Source organism: Xiphophorus hellerii, chromosome 4 (assembly GCF_003331165.1).
Source record: "Xiphophorus hellerii strain 12219 chromosome 4, Xiphophorus_hellerii-4.1, whole genome shotgun sequence".
In the NCBI taxonomy this organism is placed as follows: domain Eukaryota; kingdom Metazoa; phylum Chordata; class Actinopteri; order Cyprinodontiformes; family Poeciliidae; genus Xiphophorus; species Xiphophorus hellerii.
The window spans coordinates 2,962,505-2,981,634 of record NC_045675.1 but is presented as its reverse complement, the minus strand read 5'-3'; the positions used below and the strand labels follow the sequence as shown (position 1 = coordinate 2,981,634).

Below are 19,130 nucleotides of genomic sequence, written 5' to 3'. Positions count from 1 at the left end.
CCCATACAGGAGCAGCGCTGCGGAGCGTTACTGAAGAACGACACCGGCGGCGTGGAGCCCAGAGACTGCTCAGAGAGGAAAAACTTCCTCTGTTACAGTTTTGCTGCCTAATCTCACTGTTAGCAGCCAGTTAGCTGCAGGAAATGCTACATTTTACTCAATGACAACCTTAGAAAATCTGTTCTTTCTAGCAGAAGATAAGAATTTATTTTAAATTTTATTGTTTCTTAAAACTAGTAAAACTGTAGACAATTTGTAACATTTAGACGCGTTTCACCATAAAATGATTTTAAAAACAAATGAATCGTTTTGACTTTCCTGAAAATGACATAGAAAGCGCTACCTGTGTTTGTGTTGCTAATCTGCTGTCTTTATTTTGGATTTACAAGCTTTGAGTTAAAAAATAAAGCTATAAATAGAGAAGAGGCTGTCTGTCTCGTAGTTATAACAAATGATTAAAGGAGTAAAAATATTTGGGATATTTTGCTTTATACAACACATCACAACTTCAAACTGGTAATTTGTTTTCTAACTAGAAAATCTAAATAAAATTGAAATTACACTGGCTCAGACGTGGATTGTTTTAATTTAACAAACATTCATTTTTCTCTAATTTCTGAGCAAAAAGCTTCAATTTTTCTGCAATCAACAGATTCATTAGCAAATGTCACTAAATTAGATTTAAACAAATAAATAAAAAGAATTGTTAACAGACAAAATAGTTTTGTCTAAACATAAACTAAAGCAAGAGTTTTTATTTTAGTTTTCTCACTATTTTATTTGACTATGGATTTTGTTAATGTTCATACTGCATAATTATCATAATTGATTAAGTAAAGACAAACTAAGGCAATCAGAATGTATGTATTGGTATCACAATACATACATTGTGTGTATGTATTGTGATACTGGTTTTATTTATATTCAATTTAAAATGCAGACAATAAAGTCACATTATTTCAATCACTCACTGCTTTACGTGTATTGTCCACTAGAAGGAGCAGTAGAGCAAATGAAGCATTATCTCGCTCATTTCACCACTAAAAAAAAATAAAAACTGAATTTGAGAAAACATTTTTGTTAACTGAAATAATTAATGGGGGAAATTTAAAGCTAAGCAGAACTATATGATGCGTTTATGAAGCTAAAACTTACAGAAAAAGATATCCTTTGTTTTTATGTTTCTGAATTTATTTATTAGCCTTTCAAACTGATGTGAAATTTACAGTATTTTATGTCAACCATTTGCAGTTTATTACAAAAACTGTGACAGTCCGCCAGGACGACTCCTAGTGGCCAGGAGGAGTCTGGGAAAAAGTTGAGAGGAAACGCTAAAGACTGGTTATATACAATAATTCAGTACACTTTTTGAAAACGAAATCTTCTGTCGAGTATTTATTATCCAATCTATGTATATAGATAGAATAATAAATACCTATCTACAGGTATTTATTATACTTTAGCCTTTTTGAATTCTGCACCTGGAAATAAACCAAAGTATGAAAAAACCAACACTACTAATAAAAACTAAACTAAACAATATTTAAGTAATAACTAATAAAATCGAGCAAACAAACTAAAAACTAAAACAAACTGAATTAGGCAAAAAGTCACAACAAAAAACAAAATTATCAGGAAAAACTCAAAACTACTTTAACCCTCATCATCACTGTTACTTTCCTCAGCAGGATCTCAGATAAACGGATGGATGGATGGATGGATGGATGGATGGATGGATGGATGGATGGATGGATGGATGATAATGCAGTGATTCATGTTAGCAGGCTGAGAAACAGAGCAAATCCTCTTAATGTTTGGGTAAAATTTCCATCTATTCAAAGATTTGCTTACACAGTTTCATGCATCATTAAGATAAAGTGCAGAGTTGGCTGAGCTAATTCAAAGCTAATCAAAATTAGCTTAAAATGTCATACAAAAGGCAACAGGGCAGTAAAAACCACAACAAAATGGCAGCACCTCAGTGAATCCTTGAATTATTCTTTTCATTCTTTAAACAATGAAAAATGTCAGAGATGCATTTAAATTGTTAATTTGTAATTTATACAAACTCCTCGTAAAGTATATTTCATATATTTCCTAAATAGCTACTATTTTATAATATTATCTCAGTAAAATCTATCTGTATTAAGTAAAGTTACATAAATAAAAGCTGAATCTCTTCTTAAATGTGCTGCAGAGATGACCGGGCTTCTTAATGATGGGCTGTGTAGAGATAACACAGGAAGTTTTTTCTCTCCAAACAGTCCCTGGTCTTCACTCCAACAGTCTCAGTTTTTGGCAGCACCCCACAGTGTTGCCCCGGGGCGGGGCAGGAGGGCAGGTCAGTGTACAACATGTCTGCTCCGTTCACCCACAGCCAATCGCCAGCCAGGAAACGCAGGCCGGTCCAAACCTGCAGGAACGAAAAAGGAGATTTATCAGGCGTTCTGTCGCACACAAATACGGACATTTTGTTATTTCATTGGCATTTAAATAGAAGTTCTTTAGGCAAAGCATATTTAAGTTCAATATGTTTCAATATTTCATCTATTTAATCTCCAGAAAAGTGTGTATTTATGGGCAGAGTTCCCAAAACTTGTACTCAAGTTAGAGAAGCACAACTACAAAAGTAAAAGGAAAAAGTATCCATCCAAGAAATTACTCAAGTAAGAGTAAAAAAATATTTGGTAAAAACAAAATCGACTCAAGTACTGAGTAACTGATCAAATTATCAACCATTTAATATTTAAACATTACATCATCAGAAAATATAAAGTTAAGTGGAAATTTTGGTATAGGGGCCATAATAACAATAATTCATAAAAGTAATAACTCAACTCAATGTAGAGCGCGAGAGAGAGAGAGAGAGGGAGAGAGAGAGAGAGAGAGAGGATTAATCCTAAAAATAATCTATATGGTACTCGATTACTGAAATATTTTTTTACAACACAAACAGATGCACAATTATACAGCTGTACATCTTTGAAAAGCATTAGTCGAGCCTCCTGCACAACCAATAAGAATTCAGCAGGTGGTTTCTGGGTTGAAAGTCAACAAAACACTTGTCTTTTCCAGCAGCCATTGTTTGTCGCATACAGCTAGCCAGTGATGCTGGAGCTCAGCTTGGGTTGCTAGGTAACAAGCTGAACTTTGCTGGGGTTGCTAGGTAACAGGCCAGTGCCTGCAGATTTGTGAAGTTACATTCTGAAGGTTTTTGAGATTGCTCATTTTCCAGACACCAAAAGACAAAAACTTATTGGGTGTTTTTTTTATTTTTTATCTCTTGGGTTGTTTTTAGAAGCAGTTGAGACCCAAATGGAAGTAAAAAAAAGATTTCTTTTGTTAGCCTACCTCCTCAGTGTCGGCCTCCAGGACCTTCCTCAGCATGTAGGCGTGCTCCTCTCCGGGCTGCAGGCTGAGCAGATCGTAGCGCAGGTCGCTGTAGCTGGACGACCCGAGGCCTCTGCAGTGCTCCAGCGCCTCCTCCCAGCTCCGGTTCTCCTTCACCAGAACCAAGTTGTCCGAGACGCAGAGGAAGGGGAATCGCTTGTCGCAGTTTTGGGCAGCCATGTTGAACGTCTCGGAGGACATGGAGACACAGTCGCCGTTGGAACTCGGCTCATTTATTCCCCAGCTTTTATATTCTGAAGGGCTCTCAGTCCAGTTCCAGGTTCCACCTGCAGAACATGTGAAAAATTCAGACAGCTTGCAGTCAGAAGAAAGAAAGATAATGCATCTTGTTTTGATGTTCGCTACTCTATTATTGCTGTTATGATGACTAATTTTATTGGTTTTATAAAAAATTGCTGCAAACTGTAGCCCTGAGTCTTTACCTTCTCTATGGAGTCCAATCCAGATGGGAAAATTCTCATTGTGAACGTTGTTGTAAAGATCAGAACCGGCGATATTTGCCAGCTGCCAGCTGTTTTTGATACAGTACTGCTGAGCCTCAGACCAGCTCTTTGCTTCAGGTACAAAAATATAATCCTGTCCATAGTTACTACGCTCATAATATGGACGGTTGTCCTGGCAGATGAAGAAGAAATCACTTCCACAATTCAGGCCATAGATTCTTTCAAGAGAAACAAAAACAAAGGAGCATAAATAATTACCATAAATTATTGATAAAATTAGTATTTGTATAAGATTAAAAAGTTATTCTGACTTCCGATGACAGTACATAAACATACATAATAAAAAAATCTTTTTGGTTTTAAAAACTTATTGCTAATGGATCCACTTCCTACCTGTTGATTAGTAGATTACTGTCGTTAGTGCAGAGCGCCAGCCATGCAGAATGAAGTAAGAAGCAAAGAGAACCCAGAAATGATTAGTCATCTGTTCAGTGCAAACAAAAATAAAAATCATGTTGAAAATTGAGTTATTTCATCCACTAACTGTCATAATCAAAGACTGCTAGTGTTTTTGGTTCTCATTTGGGTTTTATTTTGGATTATTATTGTCACTACGGTGTTTTCATACACATGTATTCCTATGGTTCGTTCACACCGAACGCGTTTCGACGCTTCAAGTTCTCTGACGTCCTCTTTGACGTCAGAGGAGTGACATTTTGCTCTAGACGCGCCTCAAAGCCGCTCTGGGTGCCTTGAGAGGAGACTCCTCAGTATGACTTCCGATGACAGAATAAGCGTTAAATAAGCTTATTCAGCGTTTATTTAATGCGACTCAACGGTTTTGCTGGACAGCTTTGAATAGCTCAAATAAGGGGAAATATTTTCAAATAGTAAAAGTTATAACTTACTCGACTATCCAGCTTCCTCGCAGGTCCTCTCCCAAGCAAGAGAGGATTCCGATTCGCGATAGGCGAAATCGGCGAAGTAGGAACCTTTAGTTTTTTCCATAATACATTGAAACCAAAGAACAAAACCTTTTTACAGGCCCAAACATTTGTTTAACAAATAAAAAGTACTGTATAAACAATTTTTTTTTTACAATTAACTACTGTACTGTAAAATAATAATTTTAATATGAACTGAAGGCGGATTCCCGTGCCCGAATTGCGGAGATCAGCGCCGCCCCACCACGACCTGAGTTATTGGCTTAGAACGGGAGAAAATAAAAAATTATTATGAAAAAAAACTAAACAAAGTACAGTAGGACAAATAGTGACTCATGTGTATTTCACTGCTCTTCTGACTGAGCCGCTGCATCCTGACTCTGCTCTGTAGCGGTTTTTTCTTTTCTTCTAAAGCCCGCGGTGAAGGTGTGTTTTTTCGAGAGAAGAACATAGTTATCGGTAGCTGTTGTCGCTCTTTTTTCTTCTGGGCAAAAAGATTCTTATAAACCGACATGCCACCATCGATTATGTTAAATTTGGCAAGCTGTTTTACGTATATGTACATATTAAACCACAACGTTGTTGACACACATGTAGAGAAGAAGCGGAGAGACTGTTTAGCCAATCAGAATGCAGAACACAATGCACGATGCAAATCAGCGAATCAGAGACCGCGAAAGGTGAACCGCGAAATAACGAGGGTTCACTGTACTCTGATGTTGTTTTGTTACTCATTCTCCTGCAAGTTGGCTCAATTTTGACGCGCAAGACGTAACCGGTTAAATCCGGTTTAGGATTTTCAAAAATAAAAGATCCGGAAGTAGTTCATTATTTCTTGCGTGGCCCGGTACCAATTGGTCCGCGGCCCGGTGGTTGGGGACCACTGCTCTAAATGAACTCCACATAGTAACTGCAATTAGTCAAAGTCTGAATTTATTGATGCTCTCATGCGACCAATTGTGGGTCACATGAGACCCAACTTTTGGGATTTTCAAGCATATTTAATTGGAATATATTAGGAACTGTCATTTGTTTGTATTTTCAAACTTGGTTTGCATACAAATTTTTATGCTAATCAACAGATTCATCCATAAAGCAGTCTCATGTTACCTGTCATCACTCCAGACATGGTAGCTGGCTGCCGCACATTCTGCACTGTAGGCCAAGTTTTGGTTTTGAAAAGAGTTGAGATAATATCCCTTCCCATCAGACAACACAAGATCAAACCACTGAGCGCCGTTTCCACCCAGGCCGATCCAGGCGTAATATCGCCCCAGGTTCTGGTACTGCACATCTGCTTTTGAGTAGACGGTGGCCAGGTCGGTGTAGTGGCTTTAGGGAATAAAAAAAAAAATCAGATTTATTATTGCAATGTCACAAATAATTTCTTTAATTAATTTCATAGCTCCTTTACTGAAAACACATATACTCAGAAGTAAAACTATGCAGCTGAAAATGTGAAAATCTTCAGAATGAAGTGAGAACATTCATCTACTTACCTGCAGCTCAATCAAACCTCTAATGTTCGACTATCTCACATTTTCCAGAAATCAAAAAACTAATTATGGAAAACTGAGAAATTAGTTGCAAATTCATCCCTCTTGATGTAAACGCTTAAATCAAAGCTTAAGTTTTCAAAATTAATTTCTGTTAAACTGTCACTGCTTCATATTTTTGAGCTTCATCTGGATCTTTAGAAGAATAACTGGATTACTTCAGTCAATTGATATTGTGTTTTTTTTTTTTTTTCTTTCACCTGGGCATGTCTGTTTATGGAACAACAACCATGCCTGAAATGTCTGAAATGTTGTGACGCTCCAATATGACTTGAGCAAAAATGAAACAGCAACTCAGCTGTTGCACTCAAGTTGAAAAAGACAAAAATAGCAGTCAATCACCTTCACTGAGAGTTTTGGGAGTTTTCTAAACTCAAACTGAAGTTTCTTTTAAAGCCATGGACTCCACTCATAATACAGGTTCCACACACTGCTCTGTATGCTTTAGAAATCAAGTCAAGTTTATTTCTATAGCAACAAGCCGGTTCAAAGTGCTTTAAATTATAAAACAAAACAAAAACAATTAATTGAAACATCAAATTTTCTCAATTTTTCTATTTTTACACAAAATGTTGGTTAATGTTTCACTAATTATGTTTCAAAGGCAACTCTAGCCAGGTGGGGTTTAGTCCGGATTTAAAGGCACTCAGTGTTTCCGCTGTTTTGCAGTTTTCTGGAAGTTTGTTTCAGATTTGTGGTGCATAGAAGCTGAATGCTGCTTCTCCATGTTTGGTTCTGGTTCTGGATGCAGAGCAGAACCAGAAGACCTCAGAGGTTCTGGAAGGTTGATATAACAGCAGATCTTTAAAGTATTGTGGTGCTAAGCCGTTCAGTGATTTATAAACTAACATCAGTATTTAAAAGTCTATTCTCTCAGTGGAAGGACTTTCAAACTGGGTGATGTGCTCTGTCTTCCTGGTTTTAGTCAGAACTCCAGCAGCAGCATTCTGGATCAGCTGCAGCTGGAGGATTTATTATTTTAGGCAGACCTGTGAAGACGCTGTGTAATCAGTAATCAATGTGACCAAAGATAAAAACAGATCTTGCTGAAGCATAAGTCCTCTAATCCTGGAAATGTTCTTTACGTGATAGAAGGCCGACTTTGTAACTGACTTTATGTGGCTCTGAAGGTTCAGGTCAGAGTTCAGTCTGATCTCTAGTTTCCAGCTGTAATAACTGGAAACTCTAGATCTATAACTCTAGATCGTTCCTCTTTAGGTCCACAGATAATAACTTCAGGTTTGTTTCTGTTCAGTTGGAGGAAGTTGTGGCACATCCACACGTTTATCTGTTCTAAGCATCTGTTCAGTGATCGATGGGTTCAAAGGTCACCTGGTGACATCGTAATGTAGAGCTGTGTATCATCTGCACGGTTACGGTAGCCAATCTTATTTCCTCTTATAACCTGAGCTTGTGGGAGCATAAAGATGTTGAATAAGAGGACTGAGCCTTGGGGTGTCCGGTATGTGACTTCTGTCCACTTTGATGAAAACGAATAATTTTAAACATAGCAATTCCTCTTCTTCATGTAAGATTCAAACCAGTACTGGATTGGAGAGTTCTATCCAACTCTCCGGTCGTTTCATAATATTTCCTGAATCTTTCTTGGGCTGGGTCCTTGTGAGTATGTAGTTTGGGTTTTGGGCTGGCGCCAGGCCCAAACCCGGGGTCCTTCAGGGATTTGATGGACCTTTGATGGACTTTTAAGGTCTCTTCAGAGTCGAGCTGAACTGTCACAATTGGTTCTCATCGCAGCTTCATGATGAAAATCCTGTTATTTCGTCCTCAGCCTCTTTTTTTCCACTCATATTGTGCTTGGTCTGAATTTTTTGGACCAATCAGAATTACTCAACTTCCAGAAGCCATTATAATTTAACCACAGAACAGAGCAGATAGTTTAGAAGACCAATTGTCACATTCACCTCCCCTTGCTCGGTTCTGGTCCGATGCAGCGGGAGAACGTCTCACCAACACTTTCCATCCTTTTTGCTGATAACACGGAAAATAAAATGAGATTTTCCAGAATTATTTCCGCCTCTTCCAAACGTGTGAACACATGTAAGGTTTTCATGATCGAAGATGCGTGAAGAGATAATTCTGACAAATCTGGTTCTTGGTGCCTGAGTTTGTTTTTCCGACAAAAGCAACTTTTCATTCACACCTAGAATTCAACATTGATTAGTTTTAGTAATGAAAAGTACTATACAGAAATCTCACCTTCTGCAGATGTCCCGCGCATTCTCCCAGCTGGTTGGATAAACGCTGTACATGTAATTTCTCTCCAGTACTGATTTCAGGGAAAATGCTAAACTTGTGCTGAGGATAAGAAAGATCCAGGATCCAGAAAGATTCTTCATCATCTTCAACATTCAGTTTCTATAAAGAAAAGGCTTTATTAATGCAGAAGGTTAATTCAAAGTAAAGTTTTTATTTAACACACATTGCCTTGCAGTAAAGAGTATGAATAAATAAAATAATTCCAGTATTCCCAGTGTTGTGTGATTACCTGGTGTGATGCTTCGTCCTCTCAGGAAAGTGTTGCTGCTTTACGAGCCACCAGACCTTGACTGCAGGTCCTGTTGTTTCAGCTTCCATGTTTTAAACTCATTATTTGCGTAGCAGACAGAGTGAAAATCAACCTTCAGTCTGGTGTTGTCACTGTCTGTCAGAAATATTTGACTGCTGGCAAATGAACAAAGAACCTGAAGAACAGGGCTGTGAAATTATTTTTCTAGATAAATTGTAATTTTTAAAATTCTGTTTAAGTTTTTGGAGTAAAAGTTTTTAAAATAAATTCCTCGTTTATTGCTGCTGCATAATTTGAACAATTCATCTTATTAAACTGAGTTTTTTTATGCATCTACCATTTTAAACCAAGAGCATCACAATAATGGGCAACCCCAACAGTTCCTGTAAAATAAAGATAACTAAATAATCTGTAATGTGACTTTGACTAGACTGAAGCTTCCTGTGTCTCTGCAGCAAAACTATGATAGGAAAAATTGGCTAATTTTTCCTAACCACTCCACAAAATGGGAGAGACAAGAGAACATACCTTCAGCTATAGATTGAGAGGCTTGTAGCTCTGCAGTAAGGAGAAAACTGTGTCTAAATGTAACGCTACAGTCAGTTCAATAATTAATTATGCAACAGGAAACAAATCTAGTTTAAGGTCGATAACTTTTGGGAGTGATTCTGATGTCAAGATGCTAAAACTTGATATAGAAAAACTAATTTTGACTGAATCACCAAGTCCCTCAACACTGCTTCTTGATTTTCCTCAATATATTTATTTTTTTAAGATTAAAGGTGATAAAATTACCAGATTACGATCTGTTATCAAGTTAGCAGGTTTCTGCCACATCTAAGTTCCTTCATTTTGTGACCAGCAGGGGGAGAGGGGTCTTTTTAAACAAGATGCACCAGAACACGGAATAGTCCACAATATTTTATTTAAACAATTTCATTAAAGCATTTCTTTTTAAAAACATGGCTTCAGGCCTACTACTCTGTCCCTGGAAAGGAAAAGGGATCATGTGAAATTAAGGACGATTTGAATTATTCCAAAAAAATAAATGAACAAACAAAACATGTAATGCAAAAGAAAACAAATTAGTAAATCAAAACAAAAGAAAGCAAACTCATTAGTAATTTCAATAATAAGCAAACAAACTGTAAAAGGAAAAAACACAAACACTTTAAACGGTGGAACAAATCGTCGTTGTCCAATTTCAATGCCCTTCAAATGGGCCAGAGGAGTCCTGCCCCGCTCGCTCAGCCGGTCCAATCAGCAACCGGTTCCCTTCAGAGCGGCTCAAACAAACACCGGCAAGACAAGACAGCAGAGCGTCCAAGCGCTGCAACTCCAAGACAATCCTAAACCAAAAAACTCATTAGAAAATGAGTTTAATTTACTTTACCTGAATTCAGGTAAAGTAAATTAAAATCTAAACAGGTAGCTTACCCAGGAGTGGTAGCACAGCCGACCCAGGGAGAGAGCGAGGGCCAGATGGAAGCCGCACGCCGCAACAACCTCCAGCTGCAGCCGCTAACGCCAGCCGAGCAACGCTGCAGAAACGCACAGCAGGTATAGCACCAAAACCCAACCACAATCCCAGCCACAGATGGTACAAATGGCACCTACGATTCAGATGAGCGGATCAAGCACACCAGCCACCTGGGCAGCCGACATGTAGTAGAGTAACAAAGACACTCACACCTCGCAGCGGCCTGCTCAGCTATAAAGCCATCTGCCCCGCCCACCAATCAACTGCGCGCTTCTTGCTACACCTGGTGCACAGAGTGGGGAGGGTGAAACACCATCCCACCACAATTTCATCTCCACTATGTTTAAAGTCACAGTTTTATTGGAACAGTATTGTTGCTTTGAGTCATGGCGTGAATAACAATTATGTCAGTAATAAAAAAACATGTTTTTTTATTAAGCTAAATCAGGAACATATTTGATACGACCACGAACATAAATATTTAAAGATTTATATTTAAGAACTAAATATTTATTTATTTTAAAATTTATTTATTTGGTTTGTGTGCTGATTTTGGTGACATCTGGTGGTGGATTTCCACATTGCAACTATGGACGTTACTTTGTCACAATGATTCAAACTACATGCTGTAAACCCACAAGAATAAAAAAACGCACATTAGTCTTTTTAGTTTAAATTGCTTTATTGTAATTTCTACAAAAGAATCTCAGTTGAACACGTGTACAAATATTTTTTGTGACACTCAAAATGACTTCAGACATTTTCTGAAAATTCTGATACAATTTTCAGCCAAAGTTTGATGTGTCTGCTTGGACAATATAGAAGAAATTCACAATTATTTACAACTTTATTGCAATAATGGTAAAAGTTACAAAGGTTTTATAATTTCAATCAGCAAAATCTTGCTAACTATATACAATAATTCAAAAAGTAATTTTTTTCAGAAACAACTGAGCTGACACCTTAAGTAAATTACAATTGTGGCTCAAATGGCTCAAGTAACAAAGTAACAATCCCAACTTCAGATTTTAGAGATAAAATCTTAGCAGTGGACTTTTAATCCAGCCAGTCTTTCTCTCTCTCTCTCCCTTATTGCTGAATCATGAACTTCCTGAAGCCAAAGAAATCTCTAGAAGTTGCTCTGAATCGCTGTGGCCTCCAGATGAGTCGACGTTGCAGTAACTTCTCCACCGTTTCCTTATTTTCTCCATCTTTGTTTCTCCTGAGTCACAAAGTCTTAGAAACGGCAGAAACCCTTTCCAGACCGACTGACGACTTGAACCGATGCTTTTTCAGATCCTTTGGTCTACTTCATGTTGTCAGGATGGTCCCATTTTAGTAATTTCTTGATTGAAAATGTCTGACTTTAAATCAGGCCTGGGTGTGGCTTTTGAAATTAAGGCCAGAAATGTGGTGCATTATAGTTATAAAACACAGGAAATAGTAAAACATGGCCAAATAACAAAGATGAATAAAAGCTGATTAAATATTTATGCGTATTAAGTAAACTAAATGTAACAGATAATCTGTGGTATTTGCTAAACTTTAATATCTGTTTCTGTCAGAGGAAACAGATTTTTCTAAAGACCTTTTTTTAGACCACAGGTGTGTAACTGTAACACAGGAAGTTTTTTCCCTCTGAACAATCCCTGGTCTCCATGTTGCTGTTGCTTTTGGACAGGATCCCACAGTGTTGCCCCGGGGCGGGGCAGAAGGGCAGATTGGTGTACAACATGTCTGCTCCGTTCACCCACAGCCAATCACCAGCCAGGAAACGCAGGCCGGTCCAAACCTGCAGAAACAACGGATTATTTTTTACAGTTCTGTAGAGTTTGGTTTCAAGTTTAAATATTAAACTTAAACTTGAAACAAGTTGCAAATTAAACATTTTGCTGAATGTAATGCCCCTTAGCCACATTTTAAGAACTAAATATTTATTTATTTTAAAATCTGCATTTATGAGGGAACAAGAAATTAAGACTTGAACAAGATCTGTGAAAAATAAAAGTTATATGTTTTTAAAGAAAATGTTTTCTCATCCTAAATTTTCCTCCCAGCTGGTAAACCTGAGCTGCTGCTCCATTTTAACCTTTAATAATATTTAGAGTGCTGCTGTAAAATGATCATTTATAAAATTAGCTTTTTCTATATAAGCATCCATATAACACCAAGGGAATGAATATTATTCCATTATTTTATGTGGTTAAAAGTATTACTCCTGTATTTTTAATTAATCTTCATCGAGTGTTTTTTACTTTTACAGTTTTTCTGCCAACAGTTAGTTGGGCCCAAATCGACGTTATTTTCATTTGACTTCTTTTGAATCGAGTTTGATGCTTTAAAATTAAAATCAAGTTCTCCCTAATCTTTGAACACCTTTTATTCTCGTTTACCTTACATTAACAATGCAAATGTCTCATAAAATGATATTTTGTAAGACATTCCTCTACGTTCATGTTTGCCTCCCACCTCCTCGGTGTCGGCCTGCATGACCTTAGTCTTGATGAAGTCCTGATTGTCTGCAGGCTGCAGGCTGAGCAGGTCGTAGCGCCGGTTGCTGTTGCTGGAGGAGCGGAGGCCTCTGCAGTGCTCCAGCGCCTCCTCCCAGCTCCTCTTCTCCTTCACCAGGACCAGATTGTCTGCGATGCAGAGGGACGGGAGAAGAGTATCACAGCTTTGGGGCGCCGTCTTCTTCTTCATTGAGGAGAGCGAGCCGCAGCCACTGCCGACACTCAGATCTCCTTCCAACCAGTTAGTATATTCGGAGTCTCCCCAGCTCCATTTCCACGATGCTCCTGTGAAAAAGAGGTGGGAAATTTATTGGCACGGTTCTGTTCAATAATCCTAAAAACACCCTAAACTCTTTATCCTGCACCAACTCTGCAACTTAAACCAGAATTGGTCTCTAAATGTTTGAAACTGTTGACTAAATGGGGCTGAATAAAAAATGCATGCCACACATTTCAGATAATTTTGATCTAAAAAAACGGAAAAAAAACCCCCACAACGAAGCAACAAAATTTAAACATACATTTGCAAGAGCACTAAAGGTGTCAAAGGTGTGAAGTTTGGGAAGGATTATGAGATCAGGTCAGTCCTTCTTTTCCCACTGCAGGTTGTTAAAAACTGCAGATGTTCGTCAATAACATTTATTTATGTGGCAGCAAAGAAACAATATAAACAGCCATGGTAGAAAAACAATAAGACTAATTTAAAATAACGATTCAGAAGAATCTATTCCTGCAAAATACACAAATGAAAAAGAGCTTTTAACCAGGAAGTCACACTGAATGACACTCCTGTTGACTTTTTTGTTTGAGTATTTCTTTGGAATAAAATCCCAATGAAAAATCTAAAGGTTTGCAGTAGAAACCAAAGCTTGGGTTGGCACTGTAAATATTTCAGAAGTGAATCAGTTCAACATGATCATATATTTTTTGAAATCATGAGTCTGGTTTCAGCAGTGACCGTTTACCGTCTCTGTGCAGACCGATCCAGGTGGGAATCTCCTGGTCAAAGAAGATGTTGTGAAACATGTTGCTGGAGAAACTGACCAGGTCATAATTGTTTGACCTGCAGTACTCCGACGCTTCTGACCAATTCTTTGCCTCGGGTTTAAAGACGTAACTCGCAACAGGCGTCCGACAGGTGAAGAACAGACGGTTTCCACAGTCTCCGACGTAGACCCTGTAAAGACAACATCGACATTTACTGAATCATCAGCGTTTGAGAAAACAAGATTAACTGAAGATTCTGGGAGTCATGTTACAATGTTCATCCCTCATTAAAAATATATTTGGAGGGCTTTGATTCTTTTGTGTACATTTCAGAAGTCTTTGAATCTTTGGTGGCAGAAAATTAGTTGTAATTTTATGTTTTTTAATACGTAGAACAGCTTAAACTGCGATTCAAGGTAAACTTGATTGATTCTCCCACAAAGCGACGCCGTTTCCACCTGGAGGAAATGCTCATCTGCTGATATTAGGAAGCCAGCGCTCCTAAAACCGGCTGTAAACGGCATAACAAAGGAGCACTGTTGTGATGACGAGTTAAAAGTGGAGTGTCAGAAAGAGCAGGAGCTTCTTAAAGAGACAGACGCCCAATTTCAAGGCGTAAAATTGCAAAGTCAAATTACTTTTAAGTCATGTTTGATTTATTGTTACAATAAAGGTTTAAGGGTTCAGGGTTGGCAACATAAATGTGTCCAGAGAAAGGAAGGTGGAAATTTAAAATGACTTACTACATAAAGGTGGTTTCACAAACAAAACTAACACTCAATGTAAAATTGAGCTGTGATAAACAAACCTGAACCCAAGATGATATTTCTACCATCTTACCATTCTTCTCACAATGAAGAGGATGGTAATTAGTGAAAAATCTAGCAAAACAAATTATGAAACATTTATTTAAGTCTCCATGTAGAAGGCTTTAAGTTTACCCGACAATGTTGACTTAAATCGCTTTGAGTCTCTCTTACTTTTCGTCGTTGTATGTGATAAAAGCACAGTTTCCCACGGCGTTATCCTTGTGGTCTTGCCAGTTGACATAGTGGGTTTGATAGTCAGACCAGACCCACTTGCTGTATGACGGAGTCGTCTCTTTGTGCAGACCGATCCAGGAGTAATACCAAGTAAAGCTGATAGCGTTTACATCCGACAGTGAATAGAAGGTGGCCAGGTCAGTGAATTCACTGCAGGAAAAAAAAACAAAGTCATGGATTTGTGAAGAGACATTGCAGAAGATGTGCATGCTGTTAACTTTTAAAATGTATGAGTGCATGAAAAAGTTAAATTATGTAGCCATGTTTCTTTCTTGACTGAAAAATGATAGTAGACAGAGAAGCACAACACAGTTAAAGAATAGATGAAACAAAACAAAGTAAAAGCTTTTTTTTTTAAAGAGGTAAGAATGTAGTGCATCAGTGTTGCATAATTAAAGAGGTAGCTAAATCCAGAGGAGAAACAATTCAGAGCAAAAAAAAAAAAAAACACCTTCTACAGTAATGGAAATAATGAGTAAACCTGCAGATTTAGAGCAATGTTCTCATAGGCAGTAAGTTTAGTAAGTAGGACATTCTAGACCTTTATTCAATCAGCATTTTATTTTATTTGTACCACATTCAGAATTTTACAGGCAACCATTTCAGTGATGAAGGAAATTCACTGCAGATTTCAGGAGGACTTTATTTTATAGCATTTTCACACCTGATAGTGATGTACAGAAGAGGATTAGGGCCACCGGAAAAAAAGAAAAAGAATTCTGAGATTAAAGTCAGAATGCGACTTTAATCTCAGAATTCGACTTTAATCTCAGAATTCTTTTTTCTTTGTGTTTTTTTCCTCTTCCGTAAGTTGAGGATGGTTAAAAAAATGAGAAAAGATAGTTGAGCGCTTTCTTTCTCTTTTTTATGGATAAAGTGGACTTGAAGAGTTGGCTTTTTTTCCCCCGAACAAAAGGTAAGAAATGTTTTACTTGTTTTGAATTTACACTGAAATATAAATCTGGAAAGTAATGCGTAGTGATGGTGATGTACTGGCGAACTTTTCCTTAGTACTGAAGTCATGCTAAGCTAGCTAAACGTTAACTGAATGCTGATAAAGCCTTCAAACTGTAAAATCGGCCAATTTTACAGTTTGAAGGCTTTATCAGCTCCCAAAACAAACTAGTGTGGATGCTTCACTACTTAAACTTTACCTCGGCTATTTTTTTAATGGAGGGCCCAACACACGGCAGCTGTTTATTCAGTCAAAATTAAAGTTGAGGACCGTTATAATAAAACAGCCATTTCTCCCTCTATGTCTGGAGCGAGTCCAGATGTGTGAGCTGCTATTATGATGACATTCTTCCAGTTGAAAAATATAAATTGACCTGTTAACACTGCGTGATTTTTCTTTTAATTGCCGAGAGAATCATAGTTTTATCAACTGAAGTGTTTTTTTAGCCTGACAGGATAGTCACCAAACAACGTCACGTTATGCTGCTTTATTTAGATCAGAGTCATTCTGGCCAATTACATACTGATGTAAAAGTAGGACTCTGCTGTGTGTGCGTGTGTGTGGGCGTGTACATGAAATGTAGTTAAGATCATAAGAGCTTTGTTTTATTAATTTTTACATTTCGTTGGAGGCCAGTGGTCCAGTGAAGCTCAGATAATGAATGACTGGGGCAACAGATCAGAACAGCCGGAGACCTCATCACCTTCAGCACTGGAGAAGGAAAACTCCCCACCTGAGCATCAGGACCCACAGCACCTTCACCTGTGGTTACTGGCACATATAAGAAGATCCCTATACAAGCTAACATGTGTGTGTGTGTGGGGGTGTGTGTGTGTGTGTGTGGGGGGGTGTTCTAACCATCCTTAAAGACATTAAGGAGACTCAGAGGGTTCACAGCCGAATGCTACAGTCTCTCCTGAGACAACGTGAACGACCAGGCGCTGAGGTTCTGTTTTCCCTCTCTGGACCGGCACCGATGGTATTAAACCCGTTTCTACACATCTGGTTTCGACACGTTTATTGTCTGGACCTAATTTGGGGCAAATCTGTATGATGTCATGCTCAGATGTTAAAAGTTGTTTCTGGTTCTCAACAGTTTCAAACAGAAGTAAATAAATTGTTGTTTTGTGTACATATTTACTTGTCTTAGAAGTCTTGATTCATACAAGTTTACTTTAGTTTGCAGTTATGTCTTAGAAAATTATATGAGATTGACATGTGACCTCATGTTCATCGTGAGAAGTGAATAATATGAAGAAATTGGACATTTTCATGGTAAAAAAAGGTGGTCCCATTATTTTATAATTGTATATACAGTATATATATCACATTTCCATATGTAGAAATGTGTGAATCATATGATGATCAGACACTGAATATTCACGATAATCTTAATTCTTAAGTCACAACTCAGTAAATATGAGAATATGCGTTCCTTTAGCTACTCCTCGTTTACACTTTGAGTAAATGCATCATCAGGAATCTTACCTCCTGCAGTAGCTTTGGGCATTCTCCCAGGTTAAAGGATATATAATGTGATTGTATGAAATGACCACCACAGATCCCAGGCCGTCTACAACACCGCTGCTGCCGAGGAGGAGGAGGAGAATCAAAGGGTCACAGAGGCTGCTCTTCATCTTCAAACTCTGTTTTCAGAAACCTGCTTCGAATAAAGCTGGGAATTAATTCAGAGGCGAGTTTCTGATCAGACATGAACCAAATGAATTACCAGGGAACATAAAAAACTAAATATCGAAATGAACATGATTCAGTTCAAGACCTACAGAAAATCTTACCAACTGTTTTTGTCTAGTTTATAGCACAAATATCCTGTTAAAAGCAACTTTTCAGCAAGACATAAGAGCTTGTTTTAAGTAAATAATTCCTTAATACTGATGAAAATGTTCTAGTTTCATTGGCAAATAAATGAACGTATAACATGGAAAATGTCTTGTTATAAGTGAAATAATCTACCAGTAGGACTAGAACTTTTTCCATCAACATTATGGATTTATTTACTTAAAAAAAGCTCATCTCTTGCTGAAAAGTTACTTTTGTCTTATTTCAAGTTTACAAAGATATTTGCAGTAGAAACTAGACCAGAAGTATTTGGTAAAATTTTGGTTTTCTGCAGTGTGAATCCCGTCAGATTCAAATTAAACTAATTAAAGCATGAATGTGTTTAAGTGGTGCCATTACCTGCCCCGATTCTTCCAGTTGAGGATCTAGCAGCTTCTTCCCGTCTCGTGTTTTATTTACGACACTCACTATAGAGATTTAAACGCAGCCATCACACCCACCTTAATCCTGCAGACCTAGAAAACATTTGACTTCTGGCAAATGAAGGACAGATTTACCTGCAGACCTAAACGACAAAACCATTTAGCCCTGAAGCTTTGGAAGAGCAGGCAAATGACCCAAAAGGTGTCTGTTTTCTGCAAAGCACCAATAACATGAGGTCGGTTCTTACTGAGGTTTACTTGGATCAAATTCAATGTTTCTGGCTTATAAATCCTGACCTTTAATAAAAAATTAAAAATATGGGTTTATTTTATTTGTAAAGTTCATTTAAAAAGGAAAGTGTGACAAAATAGACTGCAGTGCATTTATAAATAAAGTAGTGACATCCTGAGCATCTGTTTAAATTTAGACAAAACTTAATTTGAAGTTATAGACAATATGTTTTCCTTATTCATAGAAAAGTGTGTAAATCTCCCACTGTGTCACCTAAGAAATAAAATGCAACACATTCTAGTTATTTGGGACAGTAACAGTAAAACTGAAGCATTTTCAAGGAATGTTTTCAAACTTTTCCAGCACCGCACTGTGGAGATAAAAATACAACCAGAAAAAAAAGTTTCCATTCACTATATGATAATTATTACTGTTATTACTAATGTTATTGAAATATTTGACACACCCACCAATACACCTGACTGGTCTGAAAACAGAATGCTAATTTAATAAAAATTATCTATAAAAAAATCTTCCCCCTTTTTCAATAATTGTTAAATTTCCACAATATGTTTTTTCAAATTTAGGGTTTTAATCAAATGTTGGATTGCATTTTATAACTAAGTTTGCAGGTTGAATATCAAGAACTTTATACAGAAATCAAGCACTTTCCAAACCTTGAAAACCTCCATTCGAAATTCAAGCATCTATATGAACCCATTAGCACTCGATGGAGCAAAGATTTCCTCCAGACGACTAAAGACCAAACATTAAAAGCAGAGTCAGATCGCCTCATCACAGAAATGTTTTATTCCCTTCA

General features: G+C 37.5%; 2 protein-coding genes across 2 annotated transcripts; both read right to left on the bottom strand.

Annotated features, from left to right (window-relative positions):
• Positions 1–1,575: 1,575 nt before the first annotated feature.
• LOC116718318 (uncharacterized) lies at positions 1,576–8,918 on the bottom strand. Its single transcript, XM_032560136.1, has 7 exons — positions 8,861–8,918; positions 8,572–8,730; positions 5,909–6,130; positions 4,248–4,265; positions 3,834–4,072; positions 3,352–3,677; positions 1,576–2,413 (listed from the first exon to the last, which is right to left on the bottom strand). Exons 2-7 carry the CDS (start codon positions 8,721–8,723, stop codon positions 2,213–2,215), a joined length of 1,158 nt encoding a protein of 385 aa, XP_032416027.1. The 5' UTR covers positions 8,724–8,730; positions 8,861–8,918; the 3' UTR covers positions 1,576–2,212.
• A 2,118-nt stretch (positions 8,919–11,036) lies between these two features.
• LOC116718206 (secretory phospholipase A2 receptor-like) lies at positions 11,037–18,746 on the bottom strand. Its single transcript, XM_032559921.1, has 6 exons — positions 18,056–18,746; positions 17,345–17,516; positions 14,839–15,051; positions 13,837–14,048; positions 12,831–13,156; positions 11,037–12,153 (listed from the first exon to the last, which is right to left on the bottom strand). Exons 2-6 carry the CDS (start codon positions 17,491–17,493, stop codon positions 11,956–11,958), a joined length of 1,098 nt encoding a protein of 365 aa, XP_032415812.1. The 5' UTR covers positions 17,494–17,516; positions 18,056–18,746; the 3' UTR covers positions 11,037–11,955.
• Between the last annotated feature and the right edge of the window lie 384 nt (positions 18,747–19,130).

Excerpts from the sequence above, each read along its gene's own strand:
- LOC116718206 (XM_032559921.1), bottom strand. The coding sequence starts at position 17,493 with ATGAAGAGCAGCCTCTGTGACCCTTTGATTCTCCTCCTCCTCCTCGGC. Across the intron at positions 13,157-13,836 it reads GATCGGTCTGCACAGAGACG|GAGCATCGTGGAAATGGAGC; the intron begins GTAAACGGTCAC and ends TCTTTTTCACAG. Across the intron at positions 12,154-12,830 it reads TGCAGGCCGACACCGAGGAG|GTTTGGACCGGCCTGCGTTT; the intron begins GTGGGAGGCAAA and ends TTGTTTCTGCAG.
- LOC116718318 (XM_032560136.1), bottom strand. The coding sequence starts at position 8,723 with ATGTTGAAGATGATGAAGAATCTTTCTGGATCCTGGATCTTTCTTATC. Across the intron at positions 6,131-8,571 it reads GCGCGGGACATCTGCAGAAG|CCACTACACCGACCTGGCCA; the intron begins GTGAGATTTCTG and ends TATTCCCTAAAG. Across the intron at positions 3,678-3,833 it reads GATTGGACTCCATAGAGAAG|GTGGAACCTGGAACTGGACT; the intron begins GTAAAGACTCAG and ends CATGTTCTGCAG.